The following is a 16194-nucleotide window of genomic DNA, read 5'->3' as shown; positions in this document are numbered from 1 at the left end:
CTTATTTTCACCCTTCTTCCCTCTCAGAAGATGAGAGTGACTCTATCCTGGCAGACCCACTTTTTCCCTAATACCTACACAGTTTTACCTTCCTATATGACTGTGTCTATTCAGCATTCTTCATACGCCAGAGACCAGTCTTTTCTTTTTTTCTATTGAGGTAAAATATACATATATAATTTACCATCTTTACCATTTCTCAGTATACAGTTCAGTGGTAATAAACGTATTTATTTTCTTGTTTTCCCCTTCATCTTCCTCTCGTCTCTCCCCTTCCTGACCTCTGGTCATCACTATTCTACTTTCTATCTTCCTAAGTTTCACCATTTTTTTTTTCAGCTCCCACATTGAGTGAGAAGATGTGATGTCTGCCTTTCTCTGGGCTTGGCTTATTTCACTTAAAATAATGGCCACCAGTTCCATTCATGTTGCTGCAAATGACAGGAATTCCTTCTTTTTTTAGGGGTGAATAGTATTCCCTTGTGCGTATATAACATTTTTTAAAAAAGTAATTTGTCTGCTGATAGGCAGTTAGGTTGATTCCATAGCTTGGCTATCGTGAAGAGCGCTGTGATAAACATGGAAGTGCAGACATTCCTCTGATCTGTTGATTTCTTTTCTTTTGGGTATATACCAAGTAGTTGGATTTCTGGATCACATGGTAGCTCTATTTTTGGTTTTCTGAGGAACCCCCATATTGTCAGAGACCAGTCTTAGATACTAATCTAATGTGGCCCATCTTAGATATTTTAACATTTTCAGTTGAGAGAAAGATGGAGACAGGAAGCTTTGGAGATGAAGACATGGTAGGTAAAACTCACTCATCTCTATAAGAAAGGGAAAAATAATCCTAGTCTCTGGTGTGAAAGATCTGGAAGACTGTGAAGAAGGTAGGATGTTTGAGGGTGCTTTGAACTCTATCATGAATACTTTGAATTTCATCAAGAGGAAATCGTTCATACTACATTGCTGCATTCCCCGGCAGCAACCAACCTAGGCAGGTTTGCTGCTGATTGATTGACAGTTCATTGATCACAGCTCTGCAAGGGAATCCAGATAGGTTAGAACCTCAACTATGTCTCTCCTCCAAGCCCACAGAGTTCTTGTAATATTTCTTTCTTCATGTAACAAAGCTAATCTATTTCTGAAGAAAAATAGGATAAATCTCAATGTTAATTGTAAACAAAAAGATCCCTCATTTATGTACATATTTTTTAAAAAGTGAGTTCTTGCTCTGTTGCCCAGACTGGAATGCAGTGGTGCAGTCCTCTTTCACTGCACTCTCTACCTCCTGGGCTCAAGCGATCCTCCCACCTCAGACTTCTGAGCAGCTGGGACCACAGGCGTGCACCACCACACCTAACCAGTTTTGTCATTTTGTAGGAATGGGATCTTGCTATGTTGCCCAGGTTGGTCTCCAGCTCCTGGTCTCTAGTGATCCTCCTGCCGCAGTCTCCTGAAGTGCTGGGGGTTTACAGGCATGAACCACCACAATTGGCACCCACTCCCCCTTTTCTTACTTGCTTTAGCCAGTAAGGGAATTTGTTGAGAATTTATGTAAAATAATAACAGAATAAAGATTCCTTCTACTTTGAAAAAAAAGTATTTATCAATTTGAGCTAAATAATACATTTCCAAAAAATTATGTAATAGTATTAGTACTAATGCCAATTTTTTAAGTTACTGAGCCAATCATAATCAATAATCTTCCAAGATATGAGTGAAATGCGCTGAGTTTGGGATATTGGTATAGGCTATATTTTGGACTTATAAAGTGCTGAGGAGAATCTCAGTCTCATGGAATATTGGTCTGTGGATGCTGATGAGGATTTGCCTTTACAGAAATTATTTGATTTTTAGGCCAGGCACAGTGGCTTACACCTGTAATGCCAGCACTTTGGGAGGCTGAGGCAGGTGGATTGCTTGAGCCCAGGAGTTTGAGACCAGCCTGGGCAACATGGTGAAATTCCTACAAAAAATACAAAAATTAGCCAGGCATAGTGGTGCACACCTGTAGTCCCAGCTACTCAGGAGGCTGAAGTGGGAGGATTGCTTGAGTCTGGGAAGGTCGAGGCTGCAGTGAGCTATGATCCTGCCACTGCACTGCAGCCTGGGCAACAGAATGAGACCCTGTCTCACAAAAAAAAGGGAAAGAATTTGATTTTTATTTTGATTTTGTCAGAATAAGCTCTAAAAATATTACATCTTCATTCCCATTCCTTCTGCATTTGACTTCACACTTCAATAGAAAACAAAGGTGAATTACTGCAATGATTCTAGAAGATGTGAATACTTTGGTGAAACTGCAAGTCACTCCATTTTGCTAGAAGTCTCTAGTAGTTTTTATTATATCAAGAAAAAAGCAGATCCATCAGATGTGTCAAAGCTCGTAAGAAAAAGAAAGTTGCCCCCATCCAACGAAGGAAGCTTACACTTGGTTTTAGCCAGTGAAGGCAATTATTTTGGATTGATAGATAAAACCTGTGTATTTGATGATAGATAAAAACCTGTGTGTTTTGCTGTTACTTAGTTATTCATATAAAGTCAAAAAAATATTGGCCAGGATGAAAAGCAGCTTAAAAAAATCAGACAAAGAAATTAAGACTATATTTCATGGTTTTCAAAATTTTTGTTATAAATTTTTATATTTTCTCCCCTCCCTCTCCAAAAAAAGTTAGGTTCTGTTGGCACTAATACAGAAAAGAAAAATATTTTAGAAGTCATGGTTAACTTACTGAAAAACAAACTATCAAGAACTAATTAAGACATACCCCCAAGTTTGCCTTTCTAATATTTAAAAATATATGTTTGATGTTAGTAGATAGTGTCAACACACTAAGGCTGGAATTTATTTTATAATTTTCGGGACTGAACTTTAGATAAAGACGTTTTTATTTTCTGTCTGAAAAGAAGTTAGGCATTGATGATGCTAACACAGGAAAGAAAGTATACTTTATATTTTATTTTTATTGATTTTATTTTTGAGACAGAGTTTTGCTCTGTTGCCCAGGCTGGAGTGCAGTGGCACGATCTCAGCTCACTGTAACCTCTGCCTCCCGGGTTCAAGTAATTCTCATGCCTCAGCCTCTCAAGTAGTTGGGACTACAGGCACACATCACCACACCTGGATAATTTTTGTATTTCTTATAGAGATGGGTTTTCACCATGTTGGCCAGACTAGTCTTGAACTACTGACCCCAGTGATCCTCCCTCTTCAGCCTCCTAAAGTGTTGGGAGTTACAGGTGTGAGCCATCGTGTCCAGCCCAGAAAAAATATTTTAAAAACCACTGTGAAGTTGTTGCAAAAAGAACCTATCCGAAAAACTATGGAGAAGCCCAGTTTCCATGTTCTACCATTTAGAAATAGTTGTTTTAAGAAGTCTGTCACTCCACATAGCCCAACAGCCTGTTAGGGAGAAGGGAAATGTCCTGGCACAATATTGCTACATTGCATGAGGGTGGAAGGCAACTGCTGCCAAGTTCCAGCCGTTGTCCTCATGTTAAAAAGAAGAACGAGTTGATTGGAGTCACTCATCACTCCAGTGCATTCTGCGCCATGAGATTAGACGCTCATTTGATCAGAGGTTTAGGGTTATGAGTTTGGTGTCCTTGATAAGATGTATAGTACAGCTGTCCTTTCCTGCCTGCAACCATGACTCCACTAGCCACAGGCTAAGTCCTCAGAGGATGCACCATCTTTGTAGTTAAATGCAAAGTGGAAGAAAATCGCGAAGATGTCTAAGGCACTGTGGTGGGAGACCTAACCTCAGTTTCACGTACAGGTTGGCGTGCGGGGTACTACTCATCAGGTTGATTTTTTGGTTATTCCTATGCTTGGTTCTCCCAAGTCTCTTTATTTGAATTCATGACTTCTTTGGCATGTGCGTTGACCAGTTAAATACATCCTTGCTAATAGAGAATAGCTCTACTATGTAGAAGGGAACAAAAAGCAAATTCACAGTATCAGGCTCACTGTCTATGACACCAGCAGCATGAGGGCCTATGGATACCTGTCTCCCATCTCCTTCAATCCCCAACACAATGAAATCAACAAGAAGAACTCAAAAGCGGCTCTCACCTGTACAGAAATGAAGGATGCTAATACTCTAAAAGCCAAATAGTAATTTATTTTTAGAATTAACACAATTTGTTTCACCACCTCACCACAGAAAACAGATAAAGCAAATTACAACCAAAAATAGAGATGGACAGATTTATAACCAGAGATCCTGAACAAGAGAGTAGAATAAATAAAAAAGAAAAGTAAAGATAAAACAGAGGAAACCACTAATGTGTAGAAACATGGGAATCTGAGGATGCAATGGTTTATCAAAGTGTTGGGGAAAAATGACTTATCAGGTATGTGGTTTACCAATACAGCTGTCCCCTGGTATCCGTGGGGGGTTGGTCTCAAGACCCCACATGGATACCAAAATACCCAGATGCTCGCGTCCCTGATATAAAATACTGTAATATTTGCATATCACCTACACACATCCTCTTGTATATATTAAATCATCTCTAGATTACTCATAATACCTAATACAATGTATGTAAATGCCACATAAAATAGTTGTTATATTGAATCCTTTAGGGAATAATGACAAGAAAAAGCCTGTACATATTCAGTACAGACAAGACCGTCCCTAAAAGGACCGTAAGCCTAAATGTAAACCCAAAATTATAACACTTCTAGATAAAAACATGGGAGAAAATTGCTGTAATATTCAGATAAGAAAATAATTGTTTTTAGATTTATCAAAAAAGTCACAAGCTATAAAACAAACAAAAATGATAGATTAGTCATTATCAAAATTTAAAATTTCTGCTTTTCAAATGTCAATATCCAGTAAATAAACATGTGACCTCAGTCCATTAGTGGAGAAAAAAGGAAAAGAAAGAAAAAATTAAAATATTAAATACGAACTTAAAAGAAAGTTGAAAAGAAAAGAAAAAGACAAGCCGTGAAGTAGAACCAAATAGTCATCCGTCTGAACTCAGAGGTTCTGCATCTGCAAACTCTATCCGCTGCAGATCAAAAGTATTTCATAGGATTTTCTAGAATAAAGAATCTAGAATAGACTAAAATGTTTTGAAGAAGAAAATCGTTTGAAGACTCACTACATAATTCCAAAATTTACTGTAAAGCTAGAGTAATCAAGATGGTGCCGTGTTGATATGAGGGTTTCAGTGGATCAACAGAAGAGGGAAGTCCAGAAATTGATCAATATATATATTGCATTTCAACAAATGCCCAAATAATTCGGTAGAGATAGGACTGTCTTTCAATACATGACACTAGAACAATTGGACATCAAAATGCAAGAAAAATAAATCTCAACCTATATCTGACACCACATTAGAAAATTAACTCAATACGGACCATAAGCCTAAATGTAAACCTGAAGCTATAAAACTTCTAGGTGAAAAAATAGGAGAAAATCGTATGAAATTTTTTTGATCTGCAGTTGGTTGAATTCGCAGATGCAGAACCTCTGGGCCGGGCGCGGTGGCTCACGCCTATAATCTCAGCACCTTGGGAGGCCGATGCAGGTGGATCACTTGAGCTCAGGAGTTCCAGACCAGCCTGGCCAACATGGTGAAACCCCATCTCTACTGAAAATACAAAAGTTAGCCGGGCGTGGTGGCGGGCATATGTAATTCCAGCTACTTGGGAGGCCGAGGCAGGAGAATCGCTTGAACTCAGGACCGGGAGGTTGCCATGAGTCGAGATCGCGCCACTGCACTTCAGCCTGGGCGATAGAGTGAGACTCTGTCTCAAAAAAAAAAAAAAAAACCTGTGGCTACAAAGGGATAATTATTTTCTTCCACTCCATGGCTTGTCTTTTTCTTTTCTTTTAAACATTTTTTTTTTTAATTTTACTTTAAGTTCTGGGATACACGTGCTGAACGTGCAGGTTTGTTACATAGGTGTACATGTTCCATGGTGATTTGCTACACCCATCAACCTGTCACCTAGGTTTTAAGCCCTGCATGCATTAAGTATTTGTTCTATTGCTCTAAACTTTTTAAAATTAATATTTAATATTTTAATCGTTTTCTTCTTTTTCCCCACTAATGGACTGAGGTCACATGTTTATTTTCTTGACATTGCCATTTGAAAAGCAGAAGTTTTATGTTTTGATAATGGCTAATTTATCTTTGTTTCTTTTATAACTTGTGATTTTTGTGATAAAACTTAAACAAATTTTTTTCTTATCAAAAGATCACAGTGATTTTCTCCTATGTTTTCACTTAGAAGTTTTATAGTTTCAGGTTTACATTTAGGCTTATGGTCCACATTGAGTGAATTTTTTAATGTGGTTTGAGGTATAGGCTGAGATTTATTTTCCTTGCATTAGGATATCCAATTTTTCTACTGTCATTTATTGAAAGACAGTCCTATCTCTAGTGAACTATTTTGAGCATTTGTTGAAAAGCAGTATACATATCGGTCAATTCCTGGACTCTCCTATTTCATTGATCCATTGAAACCCTTATTTCAACACTACACTGTCTCAATTACTCTAGCTTTATAGTAAATCTGGGAGTTATGTAGTGAGTCTTCAAACTATTTTCTTCTTCAAAAAATTTTAAACCACTCTAGGATCTTTATGTTCCCATGTAAATATTAGAATAAGTTTCCTCATTTCATCATAAACCTTTCTGAAATTGATTGCTTTAAATCTATAGATCAATTTGCAGAAAATTGATGTCTTAAAACACTGAATTTTGCAATCAATAAATATAGTTCATTTCTCCATTTATTTCTCTTATTAGGTGCTTTGTGGCTTTTCTCATACAAATTTTTCACATAAAAATGCTACCCCTAAATACTTCGTGCTTTCTCATGTTATAGTACGTGATACTTTTAAAATAATGTCATTCCCAGCCATTCATTGCAAATATAGAGTCATTTTTAAAAGCTGATGTTGTACTCTGTGATCTTGCTAATCTTACTCATTATTTCTGGCAGGTTTTTCGGTGATAATTAACATAGGAAATCATTGTATCTGATAGTAAATATAGCTTTATTTCTTCTCAGATCCTTTTTAGGCGGGGCGCGGTGGCTCACACCTGTATTCCCAGCACTTTGGGAGGCCAAGGCAGATGGGTCACCTGAGGTCAGGAGTTTGAGACCGGCCTGACCAACATGGTGAAACCGCTTCTCTACTGAAAACACAAAATTAGCCAGACGTGGTGGCACAAGCCTGTAATCGCAGCTACTCAGGAGGCTGAGGCAGGAGAATTGCTTGAACCTGGGAGGTGGAGGTTGTATTGAGCCGAGATCGTGCCATTGCACTCCAGCCTGGGCAACAAGAGCAAAACTCCGTCTCCAAGAAAAAAAAAAAAAATTCCTAACTGAGAACAGTGGCTCATGCTTGTAATCCCAGCACTTTGGGAGGCTGAGGCGGGTGGATCCCCAGAGGTCAGGAGTTCAAGACCAGACTGACCGACATGGAGAAACCCCATCTCTACTAAAAATACAAAATTAGCTGGGTGTGGTGGTACATGCCTGTAATCCCAGCTACTCGGAAGGCTGAGACAGGAGAATCCCTTGAACCCGGGAAGCAGAGGTTGTGGTGAGCAGAGATCACGCCACTGCCCCTAGCCTGGGCAACAAGAGTGAAACTCCATCTCAAAAAAGAAAAAGAGAAAAATCCTTATCTGGGATGTATTATTATGTGTCCCATTACAAAGCAGGTTTTATTATTATTGCTTTCTAATATAAGGCATGAGATCTATTCTCTAATATAAATTTTTAAAATTCATTTTAGTTTAGATTCAGGGGCCCATGTGCAGGTTTGTTATTTGGATACATTGTGTGATGCTGAGGTTTCTATCAAATTCGTCACCCAAGTAGTGAACATAGTACCCAGCAGGTAGTTTTTCAACCCTTCCCTCCTCCCTGCCTCCTGCGTTTTGGAGCCCTCCAGTGTCTCATGTTCCCGTCTTTATGTTCATGTGTACCCAGTGTTTAGCTCCCACTTATAAGTGAGAACATGGTGCTTGGTTTTCTGTTTGTGCGTTCATGTACTCCATTTCTCATATAAAATTAGAAGTATGTGACTTTTAATGATTCCATAAAATTTTTTCAAAGGGTAGCAATATGATTGCAAATGAAGTTCAGATTTATGAAATTGCCACCAATTGCTGAGCTGCGGAGAGCCTCTGTGTCACAGCCAAGGCGATCTGATCTTTTCGCCTTTGGGGCATGCATTGTCACATTCCTCGGCCTCATCATTTCAGGATCAAAGCTGAGCTTTCTTCCCTTACCCACTGGAGTGTAATCTCCCAGAGAGCATGCGTGAGTTTTCCTAAAGACTTAGTACGCTGTCGTCTGGCCCTAAGGCATGACGCAGTCTTCACCAAGTACTCTTCAGGGAGCTTGGGACCAAACGTCCCTTCTTTCCCTTCTCCTTGTCTGCACTGTCTGTGTCTCTGCAGGGTCATTGATGGTCGAGACCTCATGCCCTTGCTGCAGGGCAACGCCAGGCACTCGGAACATGAGTTTCTGTTCCACTACTGTGGCTCCCAGCCGCACGCCGTGCGGTGGATCCCCAAGGATGACAGTGAGTGCTCAACCCGTTGCTTCCTGTTCCCTGCCAGGAGCAGGATCCCTCAGGTGTATCCTGAACACATTCTTCCTTTCCTCCCTGGACCGGTCCTTTCATTCCAGGGCTGTCACTGAACACATGTTTTTGGAGAAGTTTCTCAGAATTGCTCTTTTGCAGAAAGGCAGGTGGGGGTAATGGAGATGCTAATTGGTTTCACTTAATTATCTCAGCAGATGCACATACATTAAAACATCACATTGTGCCTGGAAAATCTATGCAATTTTTACTTATCAATTACACCTTAATAAAGAAAACAGATGTATGAACATAAGATTTGCCTATAAAGTCAGGGAGACACTTTTAAGAAACATACATTTTTAGCTGGGCGTGGTGGCTCACGCCTGTAATCCTAGAACTTTGGGAGGCTGAGGCGGGCAGATCAGTTGAGGTCAGGAATTTGAGACCAGCCTGGCAAACATGGCGAAACCCTGTCTCTACTAAAAAATGCAAAAATTAGCCGGATGCGGTGGTACATGCCTGTAGTCCCAGCTACTCGGGAGGCTGAGGCAGGAGACTCGCTTGAACCCAGGAGGCAGAGGTTTCAGTGAGCTGAGATCACGCCACTGCACTCCAGCCTGAAAGACAGAGTGAGACTCCATCTCAAACAAAAACAAAGCCAAAATATATATATACATTTTTAGAAACAGGACTGATGTCTGCTGGGAAATGTGTACATCATTTTACCAGGGGATTCTAATGTTCTCATTTTGTTGTAAGGATTGCATAATATTTAGCATTGACCTGTGGGCAAAAAGAAACCCAAGGACCAGCCTTGAGAAGATGGAAGAAGACAAGAGAAGTCAGCACCGTGGGCGCATGCCTCTGACGTGCTTGCTTTCTTTTTTTTTTTTTTTTTTGGAGATAAAAGAATACTTATTGCATATCTTCTATGGGCAGGTTATTTTGTAGGCATAAGTTGTCATGGCTAAACTTTCTTTCTTTCTTTTTTTTTTTTTTTTGAGATCTCGCTCTGTCGCCCAGGCTGGAGTGCAGTGGCGTGATCTCGGCTCACTGCAAGCTCTGCCGCCCGGGTTCACGCCATTCTCCTGCCTCAGCCTCTCGAGTAGCTGGGACTACTGGCACCGCCACCACACCCGCGCTAATTTTTTGTATTTTTAGTAGAGACAGGGTTTCACCATGTTAGCCAGGATGGTCTCGATCTCCTGAACTTGTGATCTGCCTGCCTCGGCCTCCCAGAGTGCTGGGATTACAGGTGTGAGCCACCACGCCTGGCCGGTCATGGCTAAACTTTCATTTATAAAAATCAATTCTAGACAGACTAAAGATAAAATGTAAGATTAAAAGTGTTAGAAGAAAATGAGTTTATGACCCAGAAATTGGAAGTTTTAAAATTTTTTTAAAAGTGACACACACGTAATAATATGCACACATTGCACATGAAAATTGGGGGTATCTAGTGATATTTTGAGATGGGCAATGCATAGTGATCAGATTAGAATAATTGGCACATCCATCATCTCAAACATGCATAATTTCTTTGTGTTGGGAACATTGAATATCCTCCTTCTAGCTGTTTGTAACTATGTAACATATTATTATTAACTATAGTCATTCTACAGTGTTTAGAACAGGGGTCCCCAACTTTTTTGGCGTCAGGGACCAGTTTTGTAGAAGACAATTTTTCTGCAGACTGGGGTGTGGGGATGGTTTGGGGATGATTCGAGCACATTACATTTATTGTGCACTTTATTTCTATTATTATTACATTGTATCATATAATAAAATAATTCTACAACTCATCATCATGTAGAATCAGTGGGAGCCTGAGCTTGCCTCCCTGCAACTTAATGGTCCCATTTGGGGTGATGGGAGACAGTGACAGATCATCAGGCATTAGATTCTCATAAGGAGCTCACAACCTAGATCCCTCGCACGGGCAGTTCACGATAGGGTTCGTGCTCTTGTGGGAATCTAATGCAGCCACTGATCTGACAGGAGGCGGAGCTCAGGCAGTAATGCCAACAACAGGGAGTGGCTGTAAATACAGAGATGAAGCTTCACTCTCTCGCCCCACCACTCACCTCCTGTGTGTGTGACCAGGTTCTTAACAGGACACGAACAGGTACCAGTTCGTGGCCTGGGGATTGGGGGCCCCTGCTATAGAACGCTAGGGCTTCCTTTGATGTGACTGAAATGCGCATCATTTGACGAGTCTGTCTTTTCTCCGCCAGGTGGGGCGGTTTGGAAGGCTCACTATGTGACCCCGGTGTTCCAGCCACCAGAAGCTGGTGGCTGCTATGTCACCTCGTTATGCAGATGTTTCGGAGAACAGGTTACCTACCACAACCCCCCTCTGCTCTTCGATCTCTCCAGGGACCCCTCGGAGTCCACACCCCTGACACCTGCCACAGAGCCCCTCCATGATTTTGTGATTAAAAAGGTGGCCGACGCCCTGAAGGAACACCGGGAAACCATCATGCCTGTGACTTACCAACTCTCAGAACTGAATCAGGGCAGGATGTGGCTGAAGCCTTGCTGTGGGGTGTTCCCATTTTGTCTGTGTGACAAGGAGGAGGAACTCTCTCAGTCCCAGGCTCCTGATGAGAAGAGATAATTACAATCAGGCTACCAAAGACCACTATCTTTGGTGCTTTCAAGTTTGCAAGGAGTGCCTTTAAGAGCCAATAAATTCATCTACCATTCCAGATTATTAAAGGCCCACTGGTGATTCCACTTGCTGCTTTTTTTTGGATTCCTGTGGATAAATGTTGATTGAAATTTGTTTTATTTCCCGAAAGTCTATAATTTATTAATTCTCTCGTAAAATATCCACACAATGACTGCTGATAATGTCACTGCAGAATTGCTACTTCTTCTGTTTTTCGCCCAGTCTCCACCTTGCCTATTGCCAGCACCATCATTGGCCTTTGCAGTCTTCGTGACTTTCTTTGCTCTGTTCTTACATTCCGCTTGCTGTTTCCTTGAGGTCTTTTTCTTCTCACATGGACTGTGTCTTGCAAGTCTATGTTTGGATTCATTTTTCTTTGCATAAACTGACGATTTGTAAATCATGCCAAAACCAGTCGTCTTGCTACCACCAAAATGAGTTCTGAATATGAATACAAGGAGGACATCTTGGCTGGGCACAGGGGCTCACTCCTGTAATCCCAGCACTTTGGGAGGTCGGGATGGGTGAATCACTTGAGGCCAGGAGTTCGAGACCAGCCTGGCCAACATCATGAAACCCCGCCTCCACTAAAAATACAAAAATTAGCCAGACGTGGTGACACATGCCTGTAATCCCAGCTACTTGGGAGGCTGAGGCAGGATAATTGTTTGAACCTGGGAAGTGGATGTTGTAGTGAGCAAAGATTGCGCCACCGCACTTCAGCCTGGGTGACAGAGCAAGACTCCATTTGAAACAAAAACAAAAACAGGACATCCTCTGTGTGGTCTTGTCCATTTTGGCTAGCTTTTCCTGAATTTCTGTCTTAGATACTGTTGCCTTCCTGGGGTGAAGGACATCGATGACCATTTGTTGCCTCTGAAGAAGTTGGTAGCTCATGACCTTCCTGTGTAGATAGTTACCGTGTCATTCATGTTGACAGCTGAGTGCACTGGTGCAATCATAGCTCACTGCAGCCTTGAACTCCTGGGCTCCACAGCAATCCTCCCAGTTCAGCCTCTGGAGTAGGTGGCACTGCAGACACATACCACCACACCCAGCTCTTTTTATTCTTTTGTAGAGAATGGGTCTTGCTATGTTGCCCAGGCCAATCTCAAACTTCTGTCCCCAAGTGATCCTCCTGCCTCAGCCTCCCAAAGTGCTGGAATTATAGGCATGAGCCACTGCCCCAAGTCTCGTTTCCATTTTCTAAACATGTCTTTCCGTGCCAGAAAACAGGCACCTACAGACACCTGTGCCATCTGCCCAGCTGCTTTGCTCTAAATATAAGGCCCTGTGTCAACAGGAGGCAACATAGCAGGCATTGAAACAGTGCATTAAGAGAAACAAGTCTGAATGTGGCCACTAACCAACCAAAAGGGTTTATGTTTGTCAACAATACATAGAAACTGAATCAAGAGTGGTGCAATAATTCAGCAAAACACGTGTGAACCCAGAAAGTCTGAGACAGTTTTTTCAGTTAACTTAGAAAGTTTCTTTTGCCAAGGTCAAGGACGTGCCCGTAACACAGCCCCAGGAAGTCCTGACAACAAGTGCCCAAGGTGGTCGGGGCACAGCTTGGTTTTATACATTTTAGGGAGACATGAGACATCAATCAACATATGTAAGAAGTACCTTGGTTTGCTTTGGAAAGTCGGGAACCACCTGAAGCAAGGGCTGGAAGACTTGAAGTGGGAGGGGACTTTCAGGTCACAGATGGTGAGACACAAACAGTTGCATTCTTTTGAGTTTCTGATGAGTCTTTCCAAAAGAGGCAATCAGATGTACGTCTATCTCAGTGAGCAGAGGGGTGACTTTGATTAGAATGGGAGGCAGGTTTGCCCTGAGCAGTTTCCAGCTTGAGTTTTCCTGAGTCATTTTGGGGGCCCAGGATATTTTCCTTTCACACGTGCTAGCACTGAGTGACATAGCAATTGGTCTCCTGGCAGTCTGGAAATTTCAGCAACAGCTGATAAGCCATTGCCTCTCCTGAGCAGCCAAGTTCTAGAAAGCAAAGGGAAGTAGGCATTAGCAACCTGGGAGGAGCACTGCTTTGATTCCCCCAGAATGTGCCAGAGCGTTGATGAAGTCTCTTATTTCCTTCTTAATTCAGCCTCTTGATTTAGGTATAAACACTTGTGTGAGATTGCCCAGAGCTGCCATAAAAATCACCAAAAACTTGGTGGTTTAAGAAAACGGACGTTCATTCTTCCACCACTCTGGAGGCTAGAAGTTCAGAAATCAAGGTGCTTCCTCGGAGGCCCTGGGTAGAATCTATCCTTGCCAATCCTTGACATTCCTTGGCTTGTGGACACATCGCTCCAATCTCTGCCTTTGTCATGACATGAATGTCTACGCCCTGGGTCTTTAAATCTTTCTCTCCTTATATAGAGAGAGTATAGTCATACAGAATTTAGAACCCACCTTCATCTAGTATGACCTTGTTTTCTCTTGATGGCATCTTTAAAGATCCTATTTCCAAATAAAGTCTCATGCACAGGTACCAAGGTTTAGGACTTTAATGTAACCTTTGAGGAGGTCATAATTTAATCTGTTGCACCCCTATATACCAAGAAGAGCACCTGGGACTTGGAAATGCTCTGTAACTTGCTCAGGAGAACACAGCTTAGGTGTTACTGGGCTGGGACTGGGACCCTAGCCATGCCAACCCCAAATTCCCGTGTACATCAACCCTATGATGTTGAAGTAGGAGGCAGGACTTGACTCCAGAGGTGGGGGTTGGACACCAGACCAGATTGAGGGCTAGCTAAAACAGGGCAGACTGAAGCAGCTTTCAGTCAAACACGCCCATCAGTGTGCCATGTCAATTTACCATTGCCATGGCAATACCCAGGAGTTACCACCCCTTTCCATGGCAATGACGCAATAACTCAACGATTACTACCCTTCCCCTAGAAATTTCTGCATAATCCACCCCTTAATCTGCATGCAATTAAAAATGGGTATATATTTTGGGAGGCTGAGGTGGGCAGATCATTTGAGGTCAGGAGTTTGAGACCAGCCTGACCAACATGGTGAAACCTTGTCTCTACTAAAATTACAAAAAAATTAGCTGGGTGTGGTGGAGCATGCTTGTAGTCTCAGCCACTCAGGAGGCTGAGGCAGGAGAATCGCTTGAACCCGGGAGGCAGAGGTTGCAGTGAGCCAAGATTGTGCCACTGTGCTCCAGCCTGGGTGACAGAGTGAGGCACAGACTCCAACAAGGAAAGAAATAAAAATAAAAATAAATGGGTATAAAAATATGACTTCAAAACTGCCCTGAGCTGCTACTCTCTGCCTGCAGGGTAGCCCTGTTCTGCAGGAGCAGTCACGGAGCTGTAACACTGTCACTTCCATAAAGCAGTTTTCTTCTACCTCTGGTTTGCCCCTGAATTCTTTCCTAAGCTAAACCAAGAACCCTTGTGGGCTATTCTGAAAATACTTTACCCTGAACCATTTTGAGACTCACCTGTCCTCCAGGAGTGTCTTTCAAAGGTGCAACCCCAGGAGTAACATAATCATGTGTGTTCGTCAATTTGCAATTGCAAAAATGTGGAACCAGCCCAAATGCCCATCAATCAACAGGTGGATAAAGAAATTGTGGTATATACATGTACAAATAAATACTAATCGGCCATGAAAGGAAATGAATTAATGGCATTCGCAGCAACCTGGATGGGTTTGGAGACTAAGTGAAGTCACTTAGGAACGGAAAACCAAACATCGTATGTTCTCACTCATAAGTGGGAGCCAAGCCATGAGGATGCAAAGGCCTGAGTATACACAATGGACTCTGGGGACTCTGGGGGAAAGGGTGGGAAGGGGGTGACGGATAAAAGACTACAAATTGAGTGCAGTGTATACTGCTCAGTGATGGGTGCACCAAAATCTCACAAATCACAACTGAAGAACTTACTCATGTAATCAAACACCACCTGTTTCCCCAAAACCTATGGAAATAAAAAAAAATTAGAAAACTATGGACATATACTGTTGCCTTGTCTTTACTAAGGAGTAATATGAACGTGTCAAGTGAAAGACAAATAACTGTCTTAATATTAACTATTAAACTAGGATATCTTTTTCCTAAGTGATTTGGGGCAACCATATTAGATCTTATTTGTCCACAAAAGAATTCCTTACAAAGGCTGAGCAATTTCTCTGCCACTCTTTGTTATAAGATCTCTAAAACATCGTCATTTTCTCATCACTGTTAGGAGGAGGTTCATCTTGAATTTAGAATACCCTAGAACAGAATCTTAGGATTTTAGCCTGAGAAATAACTTCTGAAATCTTCTTCTCAAATGCTCTTATTTTTGCAGATGAAGAACACAGAGTGTGGAGACATGAAGAGGCTTTGGTGAGTCTACACTGTAAAGGGAGCAGGACCATGAGGTCTGGACCCAAGGTTGTCAACCCACATGCAAGGTCCTTCTCCCTCCTTGGCTCCTGTCCTTCCATTTTCTTTAACCACATTAAGGAGACGGTAGTAGATAAAAGCAAGCTATGTACCACCAAGGGAACACGTTCTTTTCCACACAGTGGTGTTCAGAGGTGGAAAGAATGTTCTCTAGGGTTTGACACAATGGGGTGAATGGGAATTGTTCTTCTTACCAACTAAATATCTTTGGACATATTCCCTAACCTATGTATACTTCAATTGTTCCATCTGTGAAATGCAACTAAAAAGTTTATTACGGGACTTACAAAGATTAATGGAGATAATATCTCTAAAAGACTTTGCACACAGCCCATAGGCCCATAGGTAGCTCTTAATAAGTATTATATTTCCTTTTCCAGTGGTTACTTTGAAAGTACCTTAAGATTAAAATTGAAAGAACGTCATCTATCAAAATGATACAAACCTTTGTCATTGGTCTAAACACTCCAAACTCAATGCTTGATTAACCTATCATGGCCCATTGCATCAAGAAAATTACCTTCACCTGC

General features: G+C 41.6%; 1 protein-coding gene across 2 annotated transcripts in view; it reads left to right on the top strand.

Annotated features, from left to right (window-relative positions):
* Positions 1–11311, top strand: part of ARSF (arylsulfatase F) — a 48800-nt gene extending 37489 nt beyond the window's left edge. For both annotated transcript variants that reach the window (XM_011972108.1, XM_011972109.1), the window contains exons 10-11: positions 8449–8573; positions 10811–11311. In XM_011972108.1, the coding sequence (XP_011827498.1) occupies positions 8449–8573; positions 10811–11193 (508 nt within the window). In that variant the 3' untranslated portion in view covers positions 11194–11311. The remainder of the gene's footprint in view (positions 1–8448; positions 8574–10810) is intronic.
* Positions 11312–16194: the final 4883 nt, after the last annotated feature.

The sequence above is a fragment of the Mandrillus leucophaeus genome, unplaced genomic scaffold (assembly GCF_000951045.1).
Source record: "Mandrillus leucophaeus isolate KB7577 unplaced genomic scaffold, Mleu.le_1.0 Scaffold127, whole genome shotgun sequence".
Classification (NCBI taxonomy): Eukaryota; Metazoa; Chordata; class Mammalia; order Primates; family Cercopithecidae; genus Mandrillus; species Mandrillus leucophaeus.
The sequence above is the reverse complement of the archived record's forward strand: the minus strand, read 5'-3'. Positions and strand labels throughout refer to the sequence as shown.